Source organism: Uloborus diversus, chromosome 3 (genome assembly GCF_026930045.1).
Source record: "Uloborus diversus isolate 005 chromosome 3, Udiv.v.3.1, whole genome shotgun sequence".
In the NCBI taxonomy this organism is placed as follows: domain Eukaryota; kingdom Metazoa; phylum Arthropoda; class Arachnida; order Araneae; family Uloboridae; genus Uloborus; species Uloborus diversus.
The window spans coordinates 201,130,605-201,155,460 of record NC_072733.1 but is presented as its reverse complement, the minus strand read 5'-3'; the positions used below and the strand labels follow the sequence as shown (position 1 = coordinate 201,155,460).

The window sequence follows — 24,856 nt, the reverse complement described above, 5'->3', positions numbered from 1 at the left end:
GCTGATTTGCTTGTTCTTCATTATCTACAATCCCCATAACTTTAACATAATCAGCAAAACAATTCATGTTCCCAGAAATATTTTTATGAATATCGTTCATAAAAACAATGAACAAAACAGGCCCTAACACTGATCCTTGAGGATCCCTGCTTAAAACCTCACTCCATTTAGAATAATTTCCCCTTACAACTACCCTTTGTTTCCTTCCGGTCAGCCCGTTTTTTACTCAAATGAAAGTTTTCCCTCCTATTCCTATATCAGCTAATTTGCTAAGTATAGCAACATGTGGTACCTTACCGAAAGCTTTTTGAAAATCAATGTAAACAACATCTACAGGCTTCTTAATTCGATTTTGTTCTTTTTCTATACGAATTTTAAGAAAATTTTACCGAGCAAATTATAACGTGAACGAGGACAAATTACCATAACGTGGTGGACGAGAAAATTAAAAAACGTGGAACATGGGCAAACAAATGAACATGTAGCAAATTGGCGAGAAATTCATCATTATTCGTAAATATACAAGCTTACCAAATGACCTCATAATTTTCTACTACGGGCAAAGCCGTGCGGGTACTGCTAGTAATATGAATAAAACTTTTCTGAAACTAGGAAAATAAATTAAAAGATATTGCAACTGTTTAAAATATTATTAAAGGGATCTAAGCAGTTTTTCATTCACTTTTTTTTTTCTTTTTGAAATTTCAGTGGAAAACAATTTTAAGAAAAATTCAGAAATTAGGAAATACAGAATGTCAAAAATATATAAATTATTCCTGTTTAATTTTTAGTTGAAAACATCTTTTAGTAAAACTCAGAACATATTTAGAAGATTGTTTTAATTACTAATAAGCAAATATTTATGCATGTACAAAAACTACACTCAGTCCCAAAAATATAGACACAAGCATAAAATACAATTCACAGTAAAAATACTGTGACGTCGTGAGTCACAGATGTAAAGATTAACAATTCCAATCTTTTCATTAAATCAAATCACACCACGAACAAGGAAGGACTAAACCCCTTTTTAAAATTAACGAAAAAAAAAATTTATTTACAGAAAAAAAAAAAAAAAAAAAATCGTTACATTGATGGGGTTACAAATTCAGGCAAACACAGTTGCCTCAGTGGTGGTCACAAAAAAAAAATCACGGTTTCCAACGAAACCGGAGAAATGCCTAAGGGCACCTGTTTCTCTCAAGTCCTAGAGCAATCTGCTTTTTCAAAAGTGTGGATCGAGGTCTTTTTCGAAGAAACGGGGCTTGTCCACTAAGCCCCCTTAAAATATCCTATTGGTGGAAACTTGGTGACGAACACTGCTACGTTGTTTTTGTAGAAGAAACCAGGGCCCGGATTCGTTGGTCGACCGGCGCCTCATTAACATGGAGCACACCTCCCCGTCTGCGGTTTTTCGGCAACGACAAAGTCGGACACCGTCCAGGGCTGTCAGGCAAACTCGTCACACCTGGTTTTAAAACTGTCCGAAGTGGTACCAGACAGTCTAGTCCTTTATGTAGAAGCGGTATTCCAACAAAGGCACAAAGGCGTAGAAGAAGAATAGCTGTCCGTCAGTTCCACAGAGTACGGTCGGGCATCCCCGTCGCACAATGGACGCGCGACATCAAAAAGGGCACAGGACTGAAGATGCCACAATACGAATGGAGGGATTTATATCACATATTATGTTTATAATGATAACCAGTACATGAAACACAAGTTAGGGCGATTTATTTTAAAAACACCATGTGTTGAATTTATTAAAATAACTAGAAAATAGGGTGTCCTATAATTACAAATACTTTTTAATTTATGATTTTTTGTTAAGGTTCAGAAACACAATTACAAATGAAAATATAAAAATGTGCTTCTATTACCTCTAGTTACTTCAAACATATGGTTTTCCATCGTAAATAACAAATTATTCCTGTGTCGAAAAATATTAGCTTCCAGTTTCATATAATTTTTGTGCCCGATGTTGCCCAAGAGCGGATCCAGAAAATTTATCAAGGAGCGGGCAATAGTTCTTTTTTAGCATTACCTCTCCAACATATCTGATCTACATGTACTCTAAAATTGCGTTTTATAAATTCAATTTCATAAAAATTCCGGGAAAATATTTCGGATCCCCCTCCTCCTAACATCATTGAAAGTAGTCTAAAATTGCGCCTTTTGGAACTTCAGATTTACAAAATAACCAGAGATGCATACAATCCTATCTTTCAAGACTTAAATTTTGAAAATTGTTTGGCAGAAGGCCTTCAAACATCACCAAAGATTGAGAAATAACCCTGTGCTGAGAAATAACTGGACAAAACAAAAGTAATTATAGCACAAATATACAATCTGTATATTTGTGCAATAATTATGTTGGTTTTCTCCAGATATCACCAAAGACTTTAAAAAACGGACTTTTGAAATTTTGTTTCCAAAAAGTTCTTGGGAGCTAGATTTGAACCATATTTCTTTCCTTAGAGTCATATCAAAGATAACCTACACTATGGTTTTTGGACCTTAATTCGGTGAAATTACCGGTGCAGGGCTCCTCAGGGGTGATCGCCCCTCCCTTGTATCCATCCTTGATGTTACCACTTGTTTAACATTGGATTTAAGTTTGGCCTATTATTCATGTTGAAATACAGATTTGTCGAGTTGGATGCATCAGTAGGCACTTTGTCTTGCTGAAATAGTTTGGTCCGCTCAGCAAATCCTGTATTGGAATACATAAGATGGTCCTCTAATACTCCCTAATAGTCGAGACAGCTCATTTTCTTGTTACAAATTGCCAAATAAATGGACTTTTCTTATGCTAATTCATAAGAATGCAACTTTGAATTGGAAGGGGGAAGTTTACAGTTTCCATCAGTCCTGATTTTTGAGGTCACTTTCCAGAGTTTTATATTATATATAATCAGTAAAGGAACGCTAACATCTAAAAATGTAGCCTAATTTTACAAAAAAAAAAAAAAAAATCAGCTTTAGGATGCCGTCTCCTAACACCCCTTACTTCTGACCCCCCATTTTTTGTGCACCACTTGCATGTGAGAAACAGTGTCAAAATTATGGGATACCCTATTTTCCGTTTTTCTAAATAAATTCAACATATGATGCAGGGGTGCCCACCTCCCTAAGAGCAAGGGTGCTCCCTCCCCCAAAAAAGAGAAAAATGTCCCTCAAAACAAACCTTCCAAAAATTTCAATGGAGCAACTTGTGCCATGACCCCCCCCCCCCCCCAGGTAATCACCCTTGCATGATGTTTTTTTCCAATAAATTAACCTTATCTTGTGCTTTACATACCGTTTATTATTAGTATATACATATATTAAATATCCTGTCATTTATATTACGGCTGTGAATTGTATTTTATGTTTGTGCCTAAATTTTTGGGACAGGGTGTAAGTTCACTATACTGCAAGAACTTATGATGAAAGTTAAACGCAACAAATTAATATAAGAATTAAAAAAAAAAAAATTACTGATCTCAATATTGTACACAAATGTAGCTGCTATGTATACCTTATTGCTTGAAAAACTCTTCATCTTACCTTGTACTTTGGGTAAAAACAGGAAAATGTTTCAAAGAATATACCCGATATCAAAGGGTGGGCAGGGGGGAAGTAAAGCCCTCGAACCAAGAAGAAGTAGCGACATCGTTTCCCCCTATTGTCTGGTGTCGCTTCCTATTCTTATTGGATGTGGTCGATCACGTGGGTAATTATTCGACATCTTGGGGCCAAAATCTGTGTGCTTATCGGTCTTTTAACATTGCGTTCGCGCTATTCTTGCTCATATTTATTTATTTGTATATTTATTTCTTCGTTCATTTTAGCATCTACTTACTGTGCCGTTAACTGCGTGAATAGGGCAGAATCGGGCACCAAATTATATCGTTTATCTAGAGGGAAACGAAATAAAGAAAAACGTAAAATCTGGGTGCATTGAATCAGCAGAGATGACGTAACTTCTTTTATCTCCCCCCCCCCCCCAGTGTGCATCCCTGTATAACTCGATGTTTTTTCGTATATATTTTTAATATTTGTTTGCATTCAAACTCACGTTTTTTTTTCCAACACATCGTAGTTTAAAATATTGCATTCCTTGAGTTTTTACAGTGAGTTCTTGTTCATTTCTTCTTTTAGGATTATTTTAACAGGATATTTTTTTGCTATTTTTTGTGTTTCATAAAGTATTTACTGAAACCTTTCTGTGTAAACACGCATTTATTAAATGGCCAGGTCCTTATTTATTTACTTTTCTTCAACAATATCGATATATTTAGCCAAAATTTAAAATTCAAATTATTTTAGAGCAGTTAATATTTAAAACTTTATCGTCAATGCTTCTAGTTACCTCAGATCTGTAATCTGAATGCTTGTTTAGTGAATTCGGGAAAAATGCCAGTGAAACAAAAGCAACATTTTGAAACTAGCAACTATTACTTTTATGTTTAACAGAATTGTAAGCATGCATTAATGTGCAGTACAAAATCAGTAACACGAGTAATTAATTCATCTCTTCATATGTATTTTAAAACTTTTGTTTAAAATCTTAAGCTAATTTATTACTTTTATTCTATGATTTTTTGAGTTGATATGACAAATGTCCTCTTTTATTCATTTACATTTAAAAAAGAAAACAATCAATTATTCACGGACATTATGTTCTTGAGAGAGTTGATGTTGTATAAAAACATTTATACTTATCCAATATCTTACATTTTAACAATTTTGCAATATATAACTTGAAACACTCACCGTATTTTGCTGTGTTATTTTTAATGAACATGCTACTTTAACAGCATTTATTTTATTTTATTAAAAGGCAGAAAATCTTACTTTGCATTTCATTGCGTTACTCATTCGAAGTTCTATTTAAATCTACTTTGTGTAGTGAAACTTCAATGCTGAAGACGATTGATCATATTTTAAATAAATGATTAAATATAATTATAAGTTTTCAAAGAAGAATTCAAACCTTGAAATAAATAGTGAAAGTTTGTTTTAATGAAAAGAAAGAAAGCCGCTTTATTTTTAAATACTACATTGTTTTCAATTCGAAATTTCATTTCAGTTTAATAATAAAAACTTATATTCTATACAAACTGGAACTGTAAGTATCATATTTATACATTGATTATGTTACTTTAAAATTCAAAGAATCAGTAGTTTAAACCCTTGTAACATAAAGCTTAATTTTGTGTCTGCGATTAAAAAAAAAAAAACTACTTTTTGGTTAATAAAGTATATCTGCTGCAATGAATCAATGAATGATTAATTATTTGTGCTATTCTGATAATTAATACAATCCTAATATCTATTCTTTTAAAACAAATATCCTATTTCCATGCTTTCGGGAACGAGACTAAAAAAATATTTCGCAAAAGGATAGAGAATTATTGTAAAACATCTTGGCACATTAAAATGCTTTGATATAAAAATTAGTTTCCTTATCAAGTAAAAATTAAAAAAAGTTAATGTACATTCAAATTTTTGTTATCTCGAAGAATCTAGGAATATTTATTAACAAGGAGTTACTAAGAAACCACTATTTCATCACAGCAGACATAGGAAGACAGCCGGTGTTTGGCCCCAACATGGCCGACAACTCCCCGTGTCGCTACTTAGGAGAAGGATCCAGGGCTTTAGGGGGAAGGAGGGAGCTAGGCTTTTCACATAAAACTGGATCACCCCAATCGAATAAAAGAATAGCAAAGATCTTTATCTAGTAAAACAGACTACCAGGTAGGCGAAATTGGGCTGCTATATTAGCAATTGATTGCTTTTTTGGCATTTTTAAAAGTTTATTTAAAGTTAATCAGAAAATGAAAACAAAATTGGCAGTGAATATTACCTTAAAATTAATTATTTAGTAAATTTGCAAAATAAAACCGACTTTACTGACTAAATTCTGTAAATACTGACTAATACTGAGCAATTTTTAAAATACTGACTTTTACTGACCAGTTTTATGCCCTGAAACTATTGCCAGCTTCTCCTTTATTTAATTATTTATACATTTAAAAAAAACTACTTACTTTAAATTTTCCATTCATAAATAAACAGATATTGAATAACTCTGTTTTAAACTGCGCAAAGTTCTATTCGTTTATTTTTATGAAAGAAATAAAAACTAATCACCTTCCTTTTTTTTCTTCAAAACGTGGCGAGAATGGAGGCCATTAAGTTTTTCCTGGCCACTTAGAAAATTTTTGAGTCTCGACCTTTATCCATTGTTGCTTTGAGGCTACGACATGCCTTTTAGTCTAGAAAAAATGCCCTTTGTTAATCCTGGGGAAGCACCCCAGTAATGGTGATGCTTCAGTATGAAAGTCTATCCATAAAATCAATATTTAGTAAGCAATAACAAAGTGGATACGAATATCCCCCTATTTCCTTCTGAAAATTTTCGTGTTTTGGAAGATGAATTCACATAGCTAAAATCTGTTACATTTGGAAAATTTGCATTATAGCTATTTCACATAAATCAAATTGCACTGTAGCACGAGTCCACTGCATTACATCAAAAGTTTAACTTGACTTTCTGCATCAAAACTTCAAGTTACTTTTGAGACAACTTAGTTAATTTATTCTTATTACTGTTGGAGCTATTTCAGTGAGCATTCCACTAATCTTATACATATTGTAATCTTCATAAAACTACTGGCAGCACTAAAACAGGCAGTTTTTATTGTAATTACAAAATATCAAAGTAATTTATTCTGATACAACTTATTTTATTCCTCATCCCAATTTTACCCATTGAGTAGATAATTTCAAAATTTAGCTCCAGATTTCTTAATTAAATATTCTAAAATAATTAGAAAATATAACAATGTGTGTGTCAAAGAATAAGAAAAGATCTTCAAAAAAAAAAAAGCTATAAAGTAAAACATGGGTCAATACACAGCAAATAAGATTCAAGGAAATGCTGTAAAAATGCTGGCCTAGAAGTGAGATTTGCCAAAAGTACACTCCTGTTTGAAAATTGCAACACCACGAAGGACTTACGTGAGTGAGCTGAAAATTGCAGGAAATGTAAAGTAGGGCATGATATGCAAATGATCAGAATTGCAGACCAGTAGCACATGCATATGCTGAGCAGAACCCTCTGAACGGCGGATCAAACTGAATATAAATAGACAGCTATAGCGAGGCCTGTATGATTATCGGTGGTTATATGCTAGAGTAAACCCCCCGTTAACTAAATCTTTACTATGTCTCTTCGACGAAAGAAAGCGAAATTTGAGCAAATTTCGGAGTTTGAACGAGGAATCGTCAACCTTCATGAAGCTGGATTGCCTTACCGTGCAGTATCCGCTCGTGTGCAGCGTAACAGCAGCACAATCATGCGTTTTTGGAAGCAGTAGACGGACAAGGGTCGGACATCTCGGAAATCCGGGAGTAGACCCCGAAATGTAACGTCAGCTCGAGATGACAGACCCCTGGTGCGTCTGGCGCTGACGAACCGCACAGCTTCTTCTAGACAATTGGCAGCACAGTGGTCAACGGCTACAGGTGTTTCATTGTGTGCTTCATCAATTCGGAGACGGCTGCTGCAGAGTGCGCTGCGGGCAAAGATTCCTTTATACAGGATTCCTCTCATGCAAAACCATTGCTGCCTGGGGCTACAATGGGCCAAAGTGCATAGAAGCTGGAGTGATGATTGGCAGAATGTCGTCTTTTCTGATGAATCCTGCTTCAAGTTGTGGCACCATGATGGCCGATTTCGTGTCAGGCACTATACCGGTGAACGGCACATTCCGGAGTGCATTATCGAACGCCACAGTGGACGAACACCCGGAGTTATGGTCTGGGGTGCCATAGCATATCATGGACGATCACAATTGCTACGAATTGTGGGCAATTTGAACAGGGTTCATACCCTTTAGGCAGAAAAAAATTCAAGCACTTTTCAAGTACTTTTCAAGGTAAAAAATTTTGTTTTCAAGGCAATATCATAAATTTGTACTAAAAATATTGTATGCAGATTTCATTTACTACAAACACATAGAAATAAGGCAATAATACAAAAAAGTATAGGAAAACAAAATTGCTTTTTCTACAACGAGAGACACTTTGATGAAAGATCTACTGCGTTGAAAGTTTTTCTGAAAATGTTTGAAAAGTTTGGTCATAAAGAGAAGCAGATACCAAGAGGTTTGATTTTGAGGTTTTTCAAAGGTTGCAGCAGTCAGAGGTTTGTATATTTTCTAGAATCAGCAAATTAATACTTTAAAAAAAACCTTTCATAAGTGCTTTTAACTTTTATGGGAAGAAACTAAAATACCCATGTTCAATGGCATTGCCAGAGAGGAGTTTTTGAAGTCACTCCCCCCCCCCCCCCCTGGTTTCAACATTTATTTCCAATATCTATACAGTGGTTTATTACAATATAAGGGCGTTTAGGACAAAAACACTACCCAGAAAGTTATTTCAGTTTGCACTATTAAGTTCTAAAAATATTAGGTTTGCGAATCATTTATAAGTATGCAAATCAATTATTCGTATGTATTTATTAGCTGTTCAACCAATAAGGCATTTCAACTGTCCTCGAGTAAATTTAAAAATTAGGAAGTAAGAAAAGTTTATGAAAGTCCACAGTCCAGTCTCTACACCTCAAAATATACAAAAGCAGCTTAAGCAGTGATAAATACTCTGAATGCAAACTTGAGCCTATTCAGCTTTCATTGATTAACTTGCAATAGACAATAAATGCGCAAGTTCAGATTTATAGAGCCATATTTCGAAATTGAAAAGGTTCACAATAAGTTGACATATATTATGACAAAAGTAGTTTTATTTTGGGAAAAAATGGGTTATTGTTGAAATTAGAATTTAAATTTAGAAAGGCAATAATATTCAGGTGTAATTGTGATTTGTGAGTTAATAAAAAATTACCTGAAAGTTTCAAAGAGCAAAATGGGGCGAGGGGGGGGGGGGGGGGGGGAATAATTTTTAAAACTAAGACCCCGATTACTTGAATATACATATGTACAACAATAACTTTTGCTATGCATACAATTCATAAAATAGTTTATTAAGTCAAAATATTCTGCATAGAAATACAATACCCAGTGCCTGTTGATAACCAGCAACAGGTACTGGGCCTAGCTAGGCTGGTACTGGTCAATTTATTAGATCCAAATGAAGATGAACGACCCTCCTTAAGCTATCTACCCCTTTGCTGATTAAAGCCTCTTTCAGTAAGCTCCAAGTACCCACAACCTTAATAAAGTAGTAATTTTGAACATTTGAGGAAAAGGGGAAAATTGGAGATATAGGGAGGTAAAAGCATAAAAACGAACACTACTGGATTTCAAGTGAATAATCATAACACAACCACCCCTGTTATACACCTTATTTATTTTAGCAGACATAAAAAATGATGTACTTATAAATAAAATTGTATAAATCAACTTTATATTTAAAATACAAACTTTAAGTTAATTTGTTAGGTGCTCAACTGCTGAAATTTAAATTTTTTTAAAAAAAAATCTGTTATGACCAAAAATCAGGTAAAGATAATCATTCAAAATTGCAAAAATAAATAAGCAAATAATTAAACAAGACCAAGGTAATAAATTCTTTAACTCTTTAGTTATTAAAATAAAATAAGCTAATCTGATGTAGCAGTGTCAAAATAACTACTAATTGCCAAAAATATAAAATATTTACAAAATGCAAAAGGATTGAAATCTCAAACAAGGGAAGCAAATTTTCGCGAATTAAGTTTAATGTTGTCATGTTTCCCATAAAATAAACTTATATTTTACTGAAATTAAACATAAAAAATGCTAATCTACGGTAGCAAATCTTATACATATAAAATCTGAGTATCTATCTATGTCCAAGCTTCTTCTCCCGAACGACAGTGAACTGACCATCGAACCAGGTATCGATGGATTCGTAATCCTCCCGTCTTCATGTTTGGCTATTTAACATAATTCTCCGATAATAATTAGCGGAGATATCAATTAAAAACTTTTAATTATGACACTTAGATTTCAAAATCAAATCACTATTTTTCGAAGGCTTTCCTCCATTCAAATTATTATTCAGTGCTTCAACTCAACTTTCCGGATGAACGCTTTTATTAAAATTTACAGCGTGAAGAAAATCATTGAGATGAAAGATCTGTTGCCATTTCTTTTTCTCGAATATGAACAGGTAAAATTCTTGTTTTTGTTTTGAGGCTTTTCCTGTAATCAGGGGATTTAAATTGTTTACTTTTTTGGGGGGTTTTCCGCAATCTGCCGCAAAACTACACGGACTTTTTTTTTTTTTTGGTTCAAGCCTGAGTGTTGAACTCGCGTCACTTGACATAACTTTTATTTTTGAGGTGGACCGTGCAAAGCCGGGCGACGCAGCTTAAGTTGTTTACTTTTCGATTATTTTGCCGTAATCTGCAGCAAAATTTTGCTTTTTTTTTTTTTGTTCAAGCCTGATTGTTAAATACGCGTCACATGACATAACTTTCATTTTCGAGGAGGACCGTGCACGTCGTAAAGTAAATGAGTGATTTACAAGTTATTTGAGTTCTTTGAGGGTTTGTACCTGGAAAACGGATTGATGTAATTCTTGTACGACCATGTGGATAGAATCCATCCAAATATTTATCTGAGTGGTATGTTGCATTAATAAACACCCGGGCAACGCCGGGTAGTAGACTATTTTATGTAAAAAGCGGATTGTTATTGTGCATAAATATTTCCGATATAGTCTATCAGATGTAATTCAGTTTAACGTGAGTAAAGATTATAGTTGATAATGCATATATTTTCCCCTTTTGTGCTGACTGAAAATGTACTCATAACTTGTATCATTGATAACGATTATTAACGTTGATGAGGTGTTTTGGCAAAAATATGTTTTACTGGTGTTTTGCAAACCTTGCTTTACGCGCATTTATTTATTCCTTAATGCGTTAGAAACTAGTGTCAGTGTACTACAAAAGCATCAACTGGACTGCTCTTACATTTTTTAGGTAGCCCGTGCAACGCCGGGCACGCAGCTAGTATGAAAATAACATCCGATTAGTGAATATATTTAAATATTTGCAAGATGCAAAAAGATTGAAATTTCAAACACGAGAAGCAATTTTTCGCTAAGTCTGAGTTTGTTCGACGTGGCATGTTTCCCATTAAATAAATTTATTTGTTTTTTATTAAAATTAAACAAAAAATATACTAATCTAAGGTAGCATATGCGAAACTAACATTTGATTAGCCAAAATATTTAAATGTTTGCAGGATGCAAAAAGATTGAAATTTCAAACACAAGAACAATTTTCCGCGAAACCCGAGTAAGTTCAATGTTGTCATGGTTTCCAAATTAATTTCTTTGTTAATTAATGAAATTAAACAAAAAATAAACTAATCTAAGGTACCATATGTCAAAATATCTTTCGGTTGTAAAAAACATCAAAATATTTACAAAATGCAAAAGGATCGAAATCCCAAACACGGAAGCAATTTTTCGCGATGTTGCATACTGAGCACATGTTCAGAAAATTGCAGTGGTGAAATACTTTTTTAAAACTTCTAAGCACAATCGTTGATTTTTGAGAGAATATAAGCACTAAGAAACTTTTTCAAGGTTTTAAAACTTTTTCAAGGTTTTCAAGCACTTGAAAATGAACTTTTTTTTTCAAGCACTTTTCAAGGTTTTTCAAGGGCGTACGAACCCTGTTGAACAGTACTGGATACATAAACGAAGTTTTACAGCCGCAAAGCTATTCCTTTCCTGCAAGGATTGCCAGGGGCTCTATTTCAGCAGGATAATGTCCATCCACATGTCGCTAGGACTGTCAAATCCTACCTTGATTTGCAGCAGGTACAGCATCTTCCTTGGCCTGCATATTCCCTGGATAAGTCACCGATTGAACATGTGTGGGATTTTGTTGGGCGGTGTCTTGCTCGAGATCCTCGTCCTGTTGTTTCAGCAGACGAACTTTGGTTGCACATACAAACAATATGGAACACTCTTCCGCAGGCAGATATTCAAACTTTGTTTCACTCCATGCCGACTCGTGTAGCAGTTCTTATTGCGGCGCGTGGTTACCACACAAAATACTAATTTCTACTTCTTTTTATTGTTTGTTTGGTTTGAAAGTGTAATTATTTATTTGTACCATTAACACTCAACTGTGTATTAAATTTCATTCAACTATGATGCTTCCTTCATGCAGTTGCAATTTTCCCAAACAGGAGCGTATATACAAATTTTTTGAAATAAATACAGGAATCTTTACAAAAATATAGGAACTTCCCAAGCAAAATAGTACAGGATGTACAGAACAAAGTCTGAAATTTGGAGACCTCGTCATTTTCGAATCCTGGAGTTTTTCAAATTTTAGAATATGTTACTATTTTACTAAGGGGCTGCCACCCCCTGCTCACTACCGCTCGCCAAACCCTTGAACTGCTTCTCAGTTCCATGCAGATCCCGTCTAGATCCGAGCTCGCTGTGCTCGCCCACCGGAAACTACAATCCTCTAATCTAGTAATGATTAAGTGTGTACAATCAACACAGTATAAAAACTAAAATGCAAACTATAAAATTTACATGTTAAGCAAATGTAGGTAACTTTTATCCTTTTTCTGACAGCAGTATGCTCCGAAAACTTATATCAACAGCTTTGAAAACAGTTTCAACTCCAGGCATAGTCTAATACTTTATTATTTACAGCCTAACACTTTATTAAACAGATTTACTAAGTATGTACAACCAGCATGGTATAAAAATTAAAATCTAAATTACAAAATTTATGCATTGAGCAAATGTAGGCAATTTTACCCTTTTTCTGAGAGCAACGTGCTCCGAAAACATAATAGCACGAGTTCTGCACAATTCAACCACTGAACACTTCCTTGTAAGGGGCCATTCATTAATTACGTAAGGATGATTTGGCAATTTTTGACCCCCTCCCCCCATTCTTACGTAAGATTCCATTTGGTTTTTCAAAAAATATAATAAAATAACGAATCTTTCAACACTTGAATAGCGGTTGGAGAAGTCGCGTTCCCATGTATAATAGAAGGTATTTTTCTTTATATAATTTGATGCAAAACACAAAATTTGAAAAGGGATTGTCATCAACTTGCACCGAGGTTTCATTTGGAAGTGAAAGGATAACAATTCAAAACTGCCGTACGCAGCCCAGACAGTAACATCCTAAGCACTAAAAAATAATCATTTTCACACATAAACCAAACTACCAATTTTAACCTGATATGATGCAACAACTAAAATTACTGCTCTGTTTATATTTAACAACAAATTAAACTTACCTTAAAATATTTAGACAAACATTGCCTTCTAAATCAATGTTTGGATGATAGACCATAGTCTCACATTTTACTTTTGGAGGCTCATGAGGGTAATTTGGACTTACACGAAAACTGAAGTTAAAACAACCTCCACGATAAAACCCCTGTTGGTGAAAAAATTAATAAAGTTGAATGCCGGAAAAAAAATAAGCAATTTGATAAATTTCAAATTTAACAAGAAACATAATAAGCATTTTTGTTTGAAATTTTTATATGGATAGGCAAGTAATTATGAAGCACTATTTTCAATATGACAACATGAAATAAAGAAGCCAAAATACAACTGGATCCATATATCAAAGTAGCAACTTTACGGGAAAACTTTTACGGCAACTTTACAGCATAAAAATAGAGCCTAGTTTAATGGTAATAACTCCTAAAACATTTAAGTAAAAGCTATTTTTTTATGTGAAACTCGATTTCTAATTTATTTGCAAATTACTTATTAATGAAAATTATTATTAAAAAAAGGATTAATAAGAAAAATTTATTGCTTACTACCCCCATCTAAATAAAAACATTACTCCAAACATTGGTTAAAATGATTATAGTTACAATCAGGGCTGCAGAGTCAGAAGAAAACTTGTTGACTCTCGACTCCTGGATTTTGAAACGTCTGACTCTGACTCCAGCTTTTTTATTATTGTTTTTTTTCCCCAAATCCCCCTTCCTCATGGGAAGGGGAGAAAACCCCTAAACAGAGATTAAAATATTAATTCATTTTTTATGAAATTTTTGCGTTGTATTTTATTGTAAACCTAAGATGTATACAACGTTAGTAATTCAATTTGAAAATCAAATTAACCAATAGTTGCAATTTCTAAAGTAAGATTACTTAAAAATCCCATTTAAAAAAAATTTAAACAGAAATAATTTGCTAACTTTTAATGTTTAAATAACAAGTATTGATCAAATCCTGTGCTTTCAATTTTTGAAAGCTGTAACTTGAGGGTTTTTTTTTTCTTTGTCAAAAAACTTTTCTTGACATGGGGCGGTCCTCCCCCTCCTGGGTGACACCGATCTGGTGGGTACCCCCTCTACTTAATCTCAGAGTTTATAAAAATTGAAATACTTTAATTCTGAAAAATTTCCCCAATAATATCCCCCTAAATCTTAAATTTTATCTTAAAAAATTCAATGAAAATATTTTTCTCTATATTGTAGGGAGAGGTCGAGTACATGTATGTCTGAAGCAGTTTTACCAAAAATGCCGCGGTATACAGCTTGGTACGAATAGCTTTTACAATAGCTATATTTCTTGGCTCAATTTTTAATTTTATTCTTATTGGCAGCTTTAGAATCTACCTTATTAAGAAAATTTTAGGATTAGCTACAATTATTGAGTGTTGTAACCAAGAAATCATGTACTGATTTTATTTTGAACTTTTTAATGGTAACCAAGCTCTTAGATAAAGTCTTCAGATTAAAAAAAAAAAAATACATTTTATTGGACCTTTTGGATTTGCACCTTTTGGGCCAAGCCAACACTTATATGAATTTACCAAGCACCTTCAGAAGTTTCACTACTTGCTCAAGCGATTCATACATTCCTTTTACTATTTTATAACTGAGATCGAGCTAAAAAATATATTATTTTTCTTTGAAAGTGACTACCTCGAAAATGTTAGGCAACAAAACTGTTTGCTGACCATTGCTATCACTCAAATAATGTTTAAAAATAAGCAAACTAGGAGACGGCGTAGGTAGCTGTTACAGAAAGCTCGATAAACAATTAAGACAGCTGGTTGCCACGATGACAAGCATTTTCTTATTAGTAGCATGTAATCAAATTAATAGGTAGTCAGTTCTTTAAGAAATGCGAGGAGAGTCAGTGAAAATTAAAGGAATAAAAAAACCAGGAGTCAGAGTTGGCATGTTTTTGAATGACTCCGACTCCTTTACTCCAAAATCAGTCCGACTCCGACTCTACAGCCCTGGTTACTATCTTTAAAAAGAAAAAAGAACTACGAAAGTTGCTTAAAAAGCCAGCTTTACGAAAAGTTCAAAGAAATTTTTGCATCAGTCCGCTAAAAACTTCATCAGGAACATTGTAGTGATCTGCAACGTAAAACCATTTGACCAAAATTGTTCTGCAAGTACTTCAAGCATAGCATACACAAGCATCGAAAGTGACCTTTCCCACAAATGCCCTAAACCAAAATCGTTTCATACAGGAGGGTTTTTTTTTTTTTTTGCAGTTTTAAATACTACTGTTGCTAGCTATGCATTTCTGTGGAACCTAAACCGATTGAGATTCTCTAAAATATTTTATATGCTTACTTAAATGCTTAGAAAGAGCAAATATACAAAATTTTATAAAAATCCGAACCTAGATGTTGAACGTGTTTTTGGTTAATTTTACGTGTCATGAAAGAGGAATAAAATAACGTTAATAAATAAATAAATTAATAAAATAACTTATAATATGAGTCGAGTTAGGGTAGCATATAATAAAGCGCTTCAAAACCTTCAAAAAATTTGCAATATTTTTAGGATGCAAATGGATAGAAATCTCAAAACACGCAATGTTTGGCGATGGACGTGTTTTAACATTGGCATGTTTCTAAAACATACGTTTGTGAAGGAAATTGCAGTGGTGAAGATTGATTGGGGAAAAATAAGGAAAAGAGGAACCAACAATGCTAGAAAAATTAGATTATTTTTTAAATTTAGAATATGAAATTTCTACAGAAATTGTCGATTTTATACAATTATCATCCAACTCAAGAGAGAATTTTGTACACATTCTGAAGATTTCTTTAAGTTCAAAGTAAATCTAAAGTTCCTACAGATGACTTATCGAATTCAACATTTTTTGTGAGCTTTCCGCCAAATTATCATTATTTCCGAGAATTTTACATTTTTTTCAAATCTTTAAAGAAATCTGCAGAATTTGTGCAAATTCTACCTTGAGATGGAAGATATTTGCAAAAAATCTGCAGTTTCTGCAGATTTCCTGCAGAAAATTTGTATGAGTTTTCCTGTCACAATTGAACAGAACTGTTCTGCAGCTCAGGCATCTGTTCTGCGACGTACGTCGCAAATTTAGTAGTATTCTGCTTTGCGGGTGTCAAGCATTTAATTTTTCCATGGCTAGGAAAATTTTAGATTGTCACTGAAGCTTAGAAGAATTAGGAATGAAGAACAAAGATCAAAAAACACAATTTGCTAGAAATTGGTTTGACAGGACAAGTGACAACGTAAAATCAAAACCGACTTGGTTGTTTTGTTCTAAAATTCATTATTTTCATCTTTCTTTGTCCACCCATTAACCTCAAATGACTTCTTGGTCTTATAATAAGCTTCCTTTTCTCCTACCTAGGCTTATATGTTTTAAAGTTAAATATAACAGCAATACACAGCAAACTAGATTAGTAATTGTAGAATACCCAAAAACATCAATTGCTAACTTACTTCATCAGGAGAAATAATTAGCTTGAAACTCAGAAGATCGTCAGGATCTGGAAATTCCATCCGACATGTTTTTGGGAGATTTAGTTCATTAATGTCTAAAAACAAAACACACATTGTATAAAAACTAATGTACAAAACTGATATAACTATTATACACCTTTATGAGTTATTGTTTTTCCTGTTGTCAAGAAATATGCATTGTGTACCTGATGGCGCCAGGAGAAAAAAAAACAAAAAAAGGTCTGTTTTATTTACCCTTGGTCCCAGTGGCAGAAACGCCGCGACACAGTGACAATGTCATGGACAACGGAACCCTATCGTGGGCAGTTCTGTCCGCGCTAAAAAAATAAAAGTTGTCAGCAAAGTTGTCTGCCTGCCGCACTTATAAACCAAAACAGAACACTTTTAGTGCTTCCATTTTGAAAAATGCAATCTGATTGCATCCGATATGAGAATCGAAATTTTACTCTTTTTTTTTTCAACCTAACTTTGCTTCATATGGAGGCAAATAAATAAAGAGTCCATTAAAACCATAATTTCAAGATTTTAAAACGAAATTCTGCTTTTGTTTGAGTCAAAAATTTAAATGCTGAATAGATCGTTTAATTTTAGTTTTGCTGCAACTGTGTCTATAGATATTAATGATCTGTTTATCATAGGCTTCTAAAATGCAATTCTAAAACAATTTTTAAAAAATTAATTCTTTTATGAGCCGTTTTTATACTTTCAAAAAATGAATTGATTTTTCACAAATAAAATAGACCCCGTGAAATATCCTGGACAGACCCCCTGTTCAACAGCCAACGCATGTTTGCAAATGTCAGGTGCCCACCAAGGACAGAGGGGTGAGGGGTCATCAGATTGCACCATTGAAACTTTTGTAATTTGAGAAAGATTTTGGTTTCAGTTTTGGGGTATGGGAGGTTTCTTTCTCGAGAAGAGAGTGATTCAAAGAATGTAGGGAAGTGCATCATCGTCTTTGGGAGGGTGGGTCCTGCCTTATTTCAAAAATAATTATTTAAAAAGAGACTATTATTTTTATTGAAACCATGCTCGAAATTTTGCAGACAGATTATGAAATTCTAAAAACTTGTCGCAGACAGCTACAAAACTTTCTGTCACTGGGTCTTTGGTAATAAATAATGCTGTTAGCCTAATTGGTGACTTTGCAAGCAATTTGGCGAACCTAAGTAAGTTCGAAATTAGAAAAATTTGGAAAAAAGATTTTTTTTACCTTTCCATTTTTTAACATCAATCATTTTACATTTTAGTCATTTTTAGCCGGGAATAGTAGCAGTTTTGCATAAAATCGTGTCTGTAGAAATTTGAAATTTTTGTGCATTAAAAAGTCGGTAACTCATTATTCATTTAACAAATGTAGTTTCTGAAAATTGCATGAATTTCATGTTTTTATAGAACATCAAAACCTTTTTTTTGGCATTTGAGTGTATGGGACGGTGGGGGTGGGGGGTGGGGGGCGACACTACAAATTCCCGCCCCAGGCGTCACCCATGTTAGGTACGACTACGTCTATATCAGAATACATTTTTTGGTTTCTTCCAATATTGCATAGTAAAAATGAGTTTTAAAACATTATTCCCAATATAATTCGAGTTTTTGTTAAAGAAATATTTAAATTTTTTTTAATTATGAAATTAATATTAAAAAAAATTTTTTTTATAAATATTTTTTAAGTCTGAATTATATTATGTACAAAATTGCAATCCTCTTTAGTATATTTTTTGAAATCCAGCTTATTTTCCTAGTTTTCCATTTTTGCTCCTGTCCTGGAATAAAATCAGCAATCCTACTTCCCAGATTTACTACTAGCACAGCATTTCCCACGGTGTGTTCCACAAAACCCTAGGGTTCCGCCAAAGGAAGGTATGGGTTTCCGCTAGAAATTGGTAACAAACAAACTTTTATGTATTTTTTTTTATATAAGAACTGCAATTAATCAAGATCAGTGAAACTTTTTTAAACCACTGACGATATTAACATCATTTAGGAACACATGTCACCCAAACATTACAAAATTGAATTGCTTGGTGATAGTCCAGACATCCATATTTTTGTTAGTGATTTCTTAAAACCCTTGGTCGCTTCTTACTCTGTTTTCTCAAAAATTCAGCACTGGTTACAGTTATGAGTTTCAACTATGGAGCATTAGTAATGTTTTTGCTTTATCAATCTATCGTTCCGGCATCAAAAACAAGGACCAAATAGTTTTTTTGGATGGCTTTCTTAATACAAACTGTCAAGAATAAATCCCATACTGAGCAAATACTATAGGATTTATTATGTTTCCTTGAACAGGTTCTTAATATCTAATTGAATTCATGAAGCAAAACCAGGAAAAATATTTTAGCCACCCCGGAAAAAAATGCTGGAAAAAACCGTCCCAGACAAAATGTCATTTTGTCCACTTCATCAGTAAACTGAAAGTTTTGAGTTAAAAATTTGAAGTTTGAAAATAATAAATAATTAGGTACATCGATTTTTTTTTCCTATTCAAGTAATATTTTGAGATAAAAACATACATGAATATGTATATATAAACAATGGATTGTAAAATATTTTAAAGTGAAAATTAAAAAAGTAAGAACAGTTGAAGTTTATGTAAGTGTTTTAATAAATCAAATGAGTGTTAAAATAAATTATAATGCATGTAATAGCGTTTATAAAAACAAGCACATCAGCTGTAAATTTTAAGATATTTATCTGTAATATGGAGGTTTATTGCCCATAAGTGCATTTATAAAATTAAAAAGTAGAAATGAAAAGTTTTTAACAGTTGGAGTTTCAAAACATTGAAAATCATATTTAAAAAAAAAACTACTTGATATTAATAAAAGAAATGTTGACATGAAGTGAAATCTGGTCTTGCAATACATATACAAATGTGATGATCAGCAACAAGCTCTGACTAAGCTGTTCCTAGTCTGTTTATTAGTTTCCACAAATGAAGATTAATGGCCCTTTCAAAGCTATCCACCCTCTTGCCTATTATAGCCTCTTCCGGTACACTGTTCTGAGTACCCACAACCCTACTAAAGTAGTAATTTGTCTTAATTTGTATGACATCAACATATCCATAAAATATGCTTAGTACATAAATATTTTACTATGGGGTGACATCAATAAAAACTTGAAAAATATAACAGTTATAAAGTATTTTTAGTCTATAAATCTTTGTTTTGTATGTATGTCTCCAAGCATTTCATTTGACTTTCCCATTGAGTTCATTTTCTGCTAAATTGTATATAACAGTCTAATCATGCCCAAATAGTTTATTCAAATTGTTAAATTTTATTACTTTTAAGTAAATTATGATCTAAAATTAGCTGCACTAATGTGTAATTAAATTCTTTTTATATGAAATTCTAAAGCTAATGATTCTATTTTAACTAAATGATTAATTCATAATAGAAAATGTATTAGAATAATATACCAATATTATTCACCATAACAATAAATTTATGTATGTATAAACAGTTTATTTTTCATTTCGTCCAGTTTCTTCGAGCGTCCCGGACTTTATACAAAAAAGTGGACAATATAGCAACCCTGAGCAAAAACATGGCCTGATTACTAAATAGGTCAACTAGGCCATGGCCTCCCGATTTTCAGGGGCCCCCAAATGATCTAAACTATTTTAGCCAATGGTTAAAATTGTAAGGATTGACTGCATAACATAACCCCCCAGGGCCCCCTGTTCCTATCACTTGGTGAGGATTGACTACGGAGGGACCCCGAAAAACCATTTGGCCTAGGGCCCTCTATCTTAATCGGGCCCTAAACAAAACCCTGCCAGAAGCACTGCTAGCGTTCCGTAAGTCATATTAATATGCAGCATCTTTTCCCCCCTTATAATTACGTTGAAATCTTGATAGGTTTTTTGCAAAAGCCACAGTATTTGTTCAAACACCGCTTTTTAAACATAAGTGTAAACTCTTGAATCAAATGTTCTTTACATATAAAGCGATTAGAAAATGTGTGGCTAAATTTCGAAGGGGTTAGAGGGGACGATAACAGGAAAATCACATCGAAACAAAGGGTCGCAAATTGCAAAAGCAACTGACATGCTGCATGCACACAAAGCCAGAAATTGAAACAGGTTATAAGTTTATAATACACAGACGACATTACCTAACATTTTAGTTTTTAAGAGTGATTTGAAACATTTTTTACTGTTTGCGCAGCAGTACTACAATTATTGTGTTGTAACAACAACCCATATACCGTCACAATAATGGCCAGCGATTCTGATTTAGTGATAGACAATGGGGCGTTGATGCATACCTAATTTCATTTTTAACCTTAATTATGTCTGAATGCGACTTGAGGGGAATCACTGCCCTAAAACTATTTTTAAACAAAATTCAGTTTTTATTTGTTCGTCAAAGCTTTCAAACTCTACCAAACTTCTGTTTATATATATATATATATACAGTAGTACCTCCATTAAGGGACACCTCTGAATAAGGGACACTTCTATTTAAGGGACCCTTTTTCTCGTCCCAGTCCCTTTGAATAGAGATCTCTACGCATTTGCCTTTCATTAAGGGACACTCCTTTTAAGGGACAGTCACAGAGAAAAATTAGCAAAAAATTTATTTATGAATGCATTAGAAATACTTAATTTGTAGAAACTCAAAGTTCCCTTTTTGCCCACAAATTAATTGGTAAAATTTTTTCTTGATATCAACAGGCAAATACACAAATAAGTATTCTAAAATTCATACTGAGACTAACATGCTTTCCACATTCATAACTTTTTTCAAAAGGGCTAAGCCCCAACAGATAGCGCCTATAATGAGCTTTGTGTAGAAAACATGAAATATGATCACACTGTTTTTCACATTGTAAATTTTGACATGAAACAAATCCGTGTAAAACATTAATTAAAAATTGTAATTTTTTGATAATCAGTAACAAAACTTTGACACTACAAAGTTTTGGATACAATTTTATTGTAATATTATTTTTTTCTCAATTTGAATAACTCTGAATTTTTATTTTATATACATATAAGTAACATTTTCAGTAATTAATCTTAAATGTTTTTAGTTTACGTTTATTAAGAAATTATACCGAGTTAACACAGCATGCATGAATTCATCTACCTCCGAAGAAGGGACACCTCTAATTAAGGGACAAATTGTCCAGTCCGCTTAGTGTCCCTTATTGTGAGGTTCTACTGTATATAAAGGGTGTCCCAAAATTAACGCGATTTGAATTTGCCGCCATTTTTGCAATAAATTGTGGGCAATCTTGAAAAAAGAACAATTTGGCAGCTGAGGGCCTAGGGTTATTACAAATGGAGCGTTTTCGATTCTATAATGAGTTTTCATTATCGAACAATTATTTGAAAAATAATGAAAGTTTGGGCGGGTCAAGCAGTTTACTGTTATTGGCGCTCGATATCGCAATTAGGTAATGTGCAGGTGGTTGTGGGATTGCTGACACAGATGTTTGACTTTAAATAACCCCATAGAGAGAAGTCTAATGATGTAAAATCACACGATCTAGGGTACAATTCATATCACCGAAACGAGAGAGTACACGAACAGGAAATTCCTCATGCAGTGATTGAATTGTTTCGCTGGCTGTATAATAGCATAACACTCCATTTTTACTAACCCTAAACTCCCAGCTGTCAAATTGTTCTTTTTCCGTGGCTGCCAACAATTCACAGCAAAAATTGTGGCAAATTCAAATCTTGCGTTAATTTTGGGACACCCTTTATATTTAAAGTAACTCTAAATATTAATGAGACAGAAATACATTAAAATGTACATACAGTTTTACTTTCAAACACATTTTTCTCAAAATATTAATTTTAAAAACTCATATTTTTTTCTAGAAAACTATCACTAGAGATAAATGATATGTTAGAAAACTAACATATCTTTTGAAATTTTCATTACATTTTATATATATGTTCATAACTACATTGAAGATAAATTTCTTCTTTAGGACCCACACCTTCTCTCAAACAAGTGCTTTTATGGGCAAAAATGGTCTCTTTTTCGATTAAAGAGTGACTATATGAAAAAATTAATAATATGAAGTAAACAGAATTGCCCATAATTATACTTCAGTAGATTCTTCGATATCTCTTGAAAACACTGAAAATGGGTGTATCTACAATTTGTCTATGGGTATACTGGGTAACAACTCCAGGGTGGTGACAGGAACTGTGAGAAAAAGTTCCCTGACTTTTCCCTGATTTAGTTCACGAAATTTCCCTGATTTACGTTACCAATGATAATGATTTTCTTTCTTTGCTCTACTTGAAATTCATTGTATGTTTGTATAAAATGCAATATTTTAAACATTTTAAGTTGTGTAAAGTTGTTGAACTAAAGATATATTTTTAAAAAATGCTACTTTTTTTAATAAAATGGTTAAAAAAACATAAAGTAAATTTTTTTGGGGGGAAAAAACCCTACAAAACAGTGTATTAAATTTTTCTACATGGAAAGATTAGAGAAAATTTAAAAAAAAAAACTTTACTTCCAGAAACCACTTAGCATAAGAATTTTAAGAAACTATTAAAATTACTCTTAAAAACATATGTGTATTTATGATAGAACTAAAAAGAAATTGAAATTATTTTGAACTAAGTTTTCAAACAGTATAATAATTGTTGCAAGAATAACAAGTAATAGTGAAAGAATAGAAGTAATGTAGTTATTCTTATATAATTAATTGACATATTTATGCGAAGCAGATGAAACCATTTGACATCCATTCATAGGGAGCTTTTCTCTAATCAAGAACATAGGTTTTAATGAATGAATACAGCATTTTAACAATAAAAAAAATAAAGATATTTACTTAAGTACACAAGTTAACTCTATTTCAAACGATTTCAGTATGTAACGAAAAAAAATCTTAGATTGCTTTTGTAACAAACAACTTTGAAATGCAAGAAAAAAAAGCAATTAGTTAATTTCAAAATATATAAAAGAAGAATACAACTTGGTTATAAAATTAAAGAATCACTTAAGTCTGAAGAAAAGAAAACTTTCATGATCTGCGGTAATAACAAATAGTATAACGGCAAAAAACAAAGTTTTTTTTATTGAAAGTTCAATTTTAGCAATTAAATTAAAAACGCGAAAAAGTAATAACTTTTAAGCTTTTATAGTATTAATTCAAAAACCAAAGATTTCTTCTTGAAATCGTGATTACAGTACGCTAATTACTTCGAGACAATGGAATAAAGGCAAAGAAGCTAAGACATTAATGAAGGCTTCCTCTTTGCCTGTATGGTTGTTTATTTTACGTAGCATTGAAAGCGTAAAAGGAAATTTCAAGCTAAGTAAAATAAACAACCTAACAGACACGAAGCAATCTTAGGAAGTTCATCCTGTGGTAATAAGTAAGATTCAATACTTTGACGTTGAGGAAAAAAGATGCACAAATATGCGGCATTGTATAATCGCACCTCATTAATCTTTTTTTTTTTGAACAGATAATTGGCGGAAAATGCGTAGGGAATTAGAGTACTTAATTTTGTAAAGCAAAAAAAAAAAAAAAAAAAAAATTTTTTTCTTCATAAAATCAATTTGGAACAAATCTGATATACCCCCCTCTTGGCGACTTTTTCCTGTTGGCGCCAAAAAAGCGTCGCCAAGAAAACTATGTATGACGTCATATGTCATACATCGTTCTTAGCGATGCTTTTTTAGCGCCAACAGGAAAAATTCAAATTATGTCATTAATTATTTAATGAAATTAATGCATTAATTTTTTTCCGTTGTTTCTCCGGGATACGAGTTCTCGGTCTCATAGTACTTTCGTAATGAGACCCCTGCCTCGGTCTCATTACGAAAGTACTATGAGACCTCGGGCTCGCCAGGACCTCGCTGCCGCTCGGTCCGTTATCCCTCCGACTTTTAATATATATCACAGTCGGATATAAGTCACAGATCTCCTCCGTTCAGTATACAATAAAGTCACAGATTTTATGTGAAATTAACACCATTTTTGTGCTACAAAAATGCCAACCAGACCAAAATACAAACTACCAGAAACACACTAAAAACACAATAATTCAAAATATGTTCACTTATCTTTTTTACTTTTCTTTTACTTCCTCACGT

General features: G+C 33.0%; 1 protein-coding gene across 1 annotated transcript in view; it reads right to left on the bottom strand.

Moving 5' to 3' along the window:
* Nucleotides 1–24,856, bottom strand: part of LOC129218511 (NEDD8-conjugating enzyme Ubc12-like) — a 40,885-nt gene that overhangs the window by 13,422 nt on the left and 2,607 nt on the right. The window contains exons 2-3 of the mRNA XM_054852799.1: nucleotides 16,743–16,837; nucleotides 13,290–13,432 (exon numbers count right to left, since the gene is read on the bottom strand). Of these exons, the coding sequence (XP_054708774.1) occupies nucleotides 13,290–13,432; nucleotides 16,743–16,837 (238 nt within the window). The remainder of the gene's footprint in view (nucleotides 1–13,289; nucleotides 13,433–16,742; nucleotides 16,838–24,856) is intronic.